The sequence below is a fragment of the Buceros rhinoceros genome, unplaced genomic scaffold (assembly GCF_000710305.1).
Source record: "Buceros rhinoceros silvestris isolate BGI_N320 unplaced genomic scaffold, ASM71030v1 scaffold13737, whole genome shotgun sequence".
Classification (NCBI taxonomy): Eukaryota; Metazoa; Chordata; class Aves; order Bucerotiformes; family Bucerotidae; genus Buceros; species Buceros rhinoceros.
This window is the reverse complement of record NW_010424038.1, coordinates 1-4,252: the sequence shown is the minus strand read 5'-3', so window position 1 is coordinate 4,252 and position 4,252 is coordinate 1. Positions and strand designations below refer to the sequence as shown.

The window sequence follows — 4,252 nt, the reverse complement described above, 5'->3', positions numbered from 1 at the left end:
AGAGACAACGTGGTTATAATAGCAGCTTGGATCTCTTTCTGCAGAAAGTGGATGGAGTGGTGGTGCATTGGGCACTGGCCTCTTTCCACTCACTCCATGTGATGTAGACCAGGAATGTTGATCTGATAGTACTGAACTAAAAATCTTGTCTGAGTCATGGAAACAATAGGGATCCCCCAGGCACAGTAGCTTTAAGGGTAGTGCTTATTAGCCCCTGTACAGCTTTGGTGTCTGCTGTTGTACTACAGCACAGGAACTGCAAATGGTGCTAATAGTACTAGGTGTAGGTAGTCACAGACAGAGGAAAGGTGAGAGAATACCAAAGTCCATCTAGCTTTCATATAAATCCAAGCTCCGTAATGAGTTCAATGAATTTGAAGAGAGCAGGAACAGAAACAGCTGTGGGGTGTTACAACATTTTGCCCTCTTTTTCTCTACCACTGTCCCTTAGTGGGAGTCCTAAGATAGCACAGCAGTGCAGCTACAGTTTATCTCTGCACCTCCATTTGGAACAGCTTTCTTGATAATATCTTGTCCCTTGCATTTCCCAGCAGATCCTTGAAAACTTGTTTCCCATATGTCATTAGAGAACTGTGGGTCTAAATATGTCTGTTGCTCTGCTGTAGGCAGCTGTTAATCTGTTATTTTTAGAGCAGCTTTTGTTTTAATCATTTAGAGTGAATTCCTTCTCAGTAATAAGAATTTAAAACAGATTTTTATGGGTTGATATTGAAGGCCTTGGAGAAACCAAACTAAACATTAGCTAATACACTATGTGTTTTTCAAATGAAATCAAGTGTGGTTATGTTTTTTCTTCAGGGAGTTTAAAATTGAAGATGGGAAAGCAGTAATTCCACTAGGTATAACAGTCCAGGGAGATGTTCTCATTGTCATCTATCATGCCAGGTCAACACTAGGAGGCCGACTACAAGCCAAGGTAATGATAAATTTGATAGACTATGTGGAGGAATTGCTTTTTCTTGTTGTATTTTTCATGCTTCTATTTGTGATCTCACTAAGTGCATGGCTTTATTTGCTATTCTTTGTTCAGATAAATATGTGATGTTTCCATGTACTTGGGAATTAAGCCTTTTTAAGCCTAATAAGTATGTCCATTCTTAGTGCTCTGCATGTAGGTGCTTTGGTAAGCATTTCTGGAAATTACTTCAGTAGTGATAGTTATCATACATGCATGGAAAGGTTCCTCAGTCTCCATATATTTGGAGCAAACAAGTATTACTTGCTATTACTGAAGTAAATGGTTTTCCATTTTTTTAATGTTTTTTTATGTTTTTTTCAACTTTGTGACGACAAGGTGAGTATCAAATCTTGTGATGTTGCAGAGTTTAAAGGCTTTCTCAAGGTCCTTAGAGTGCTATAGCCCAGATCTTGTATAACACCCAAAACTGAAAGTTCAGTGAAATGGTCTTCTAATAAACAAAAATAACTAGTGTATGGTTCAAGATCATCAGTGAAGAGGACATAGCACTGGGGAAAGTTCAACCGAGATTAGGTTGTGAAATCTCCATTTCACTGATGCTAGCTTTTCTTTGATCTGGTTTCTCTGACATTTATGGACTGACTGGAAAAGATCAGAATTTCCTTATCCATCTGCTATAACACATGGTATAGTAACAGTGTTTGTGATGATCCTGGTTTGGAACTTTGATGGAACAATATTCAATATGTTCTTAATTTTATATACTGTTAAACTGCCCCCTGAAGTTCTCTGCAGAGCTCTTTATGGAAATCAGCCACCACATTTCAGAATTGCTGCTAAGTGTCTAGAGCTGGGCATTGTGAATGTCTCCCACTTGCTCACAGTTAATTTGAGGGAGAATTTAGTTTATCTTTTAGGAAATGTCTTGCATAGCAATAGATTAAGAAAGCTGATTTAATAGGCTGTTGACATTTTCACATGTAGTTCAGGGTAGGGATGGATGGATCAGAGGAACTCTGCTGTGTGTCCATGTTTCTTTTGTACTGAGGAGCCCAGCACTGGACTAAGGACTTCAGATGCAGCTTCACCAGTGCTGGACAGAGGGGGAAGACCACCTCCCTCAACCTGCTGGCAATCCTTTGCCTGTTATTTGAGTTCTGGTTACAATGTTCAGTAAACGCTTGTTTACAAGGAAAGCTTTCATAATTCAATTTTATTATATTTACTGGACTATTATCTGTAGGACTTGCTTTGTGAGGACTGCAAGACTGTTCCACATGTATTGTAACTAAAGCCAGGGAGGAAATAACGTTGTGGATTTATCAGTTTGCTGTACTTTGGATTTGTGCAAGTCCAGGAGCTGCATGAATCTTCTACAGTAGCATTTTCTGGAGTCTCTCATGCTGATTCAGGCATGGGAAAGTAGTTTTTCTGTCAGCCAAAGAAAGTTTTGGGAAAAATGAATGGTTTTAAAGAATCAGTTTGGAAAAGCCCTGTAATTCTGCCAGGTATGAGTGGTTGACTTGAAGTGGCACAGGAAAAAGAACTCTTTGCATGTCTTACGAAATGTCCTTTTAAATGTGCTACATTTAAAACTGTTCTGGTTGGACTCCTTTATATATGACATGTATTTCTTAATGAGTTTATTGCACAGTAAGTTTTTCTGAATGTATGTCATTCAGAAAAGTAGTAAGTCATGCAGTTTCATCCTCTGAAACAGAATCTGGAAATATTTAACAGGCTTTAATAGTCTGAGGTTATTGATGAGTCATATCTAGTTCAGGGTCTTACAGTATGTTTCTGGTATTAACAGATTTATTGTTGTTCTGTTGTAAACTGCATTTAAATCTCTCGAAGTATATACGCTATTAAAATGAAATGGTAGGAAAACAAACACTTCATTGTATTTTAATACCGAAAATACTTGCATTATATTAAAGGCATACCGTTCATGTGTATTTATGCAGTTTCCCCTGTATTTTTTGTTTTCAACAGATGGCTTCAATGAAGATGTTTCAGATTCAGTTCCACACAGGTTTTGTGCCCCGAAATGCCACGACAGTGAAGTTTGCCAAGTATGTTGACACCTTTTGAGGAGACTGGAAGAAGTTTTCTTTGGAACTGTTTAACCTGCCAAACCAATGTAGGGATGGGGAGGAAATATAGTGTAGAAAGCAGATCACTGATTTCAGTAAGATTCTTCTGCTTTCTCACCTCAAGGAAACCAAAGGTTTTGTTCATTTACAAATAAAGATTTCTGTACCAAAATACCACCTGTATAAATTAGATGGAGAAAAGTAAACAAATACAGCATGTTTTAAGCTTTATACTAGTTGCTTTAAAGTTTTCTCATGGACTGTAGTGAATTTAATCTAGCTGTATGTCAGTTTCAAGAATCTCTTGATATGTGTCTTTGCAGGTATGATCTAGATGCCTGTGACATACAAGAAAAATATCCTGATTTATTTCAAGTGAATCTTGAAGTAGAGGTGGAGCCCAAAGATAGACCTAGCTGTGAACAGCCACCATGGGATAACATGAATATAAAGGGACTGAATCCTAAGATCCTTTTCTCCACCCGAGAGGAACAACAAGAGATTTTATCAAAATTCGGTAATGAATCTCTTAAAAATAGAGAACAGGATAGAGTTTCTGATGTGCTTTGTGTTTGAGGTTTTTGTTTCATTTCTGACATTCCTTTAAGTGACAGAAATTTAAAAGGTGGAGTTTTCTTAAATATCACTTAAAATTTTGTATTGCATGAAGGAGTATAAATTACCCTTCAAGAATGGATTATAATTATCCTTATCTTACCTCCACTGTCATTACATTTGCTTGTTTTAAAGCTATGAATGTGCTATTTGCAAGGATTTTAGCAAATGTTATTGTGACAGCCAGGAATTGTAGGCAGAATGTCTTGAAAGAACTGTATTTGGCAACTGGCACCATTATCATTTCACTTAGTCATCTGAGCATTCCTCACAAATGGTCTTAACTAAAATTGTTAGGTCTTCTTATGTATTGCCAAATAATGTTGTCATTTAATTTCTCAGCTTTTCCTAATGTGGTCCAGAGTCATTTAATTTTTTAAAACACTATGTATTCTGTGCTTCATCTGTAGATGCCTGCATTAGTTCTAGTTCATGCTGTTCAGTTCTTTCTCCTGGTATCAGTAATTAGCTTCATTTTCTTTAAGGCGCTTAGGCCTTCTCTATGCTTCCATAATAAAAAGCATGACGGAAATTATTGTGGTGATTTTAGTACAACGTACATGGGATCCTAATCTTTGCTCTTAATATTTATTATATATTA

The 4,252-nt window shown here is 37.0% G+C and overlaps 1 protein-coding gene across 1 annotated transcript in view; it reads left to right on the top strand.

Moving 5' to 3' along the window:
- Nucleotides 1–3,612, top strand: part of LOC104497392 (cyclin-G-associated kinase-like) — a gene marked incomplete at its 5' end in the record, with an annotated part of 21,235 nt that extends 17,623 nt beyond the window's left edge. Inside the window, 3 exons of the mRNA XM_010140636.1 lie at nucleotides 820–937; nucleotides 2,936–3,015; nucleotides 3,360–3,612. Coding sequence (XP_010138938.1) covers nucleotides 820–937; nucleotides 2,936–3,015; nucleotides 3,360–3,612 — 451 coding nt within the window. The remainder of the gene's footprint in view (nucleotides 1–819; nucleotides 938–2,935; nucleotides 3,016–3,359) is intronic.
- Nucleotides 3,613–4,252: the final 640 nt, after the last annotated feature.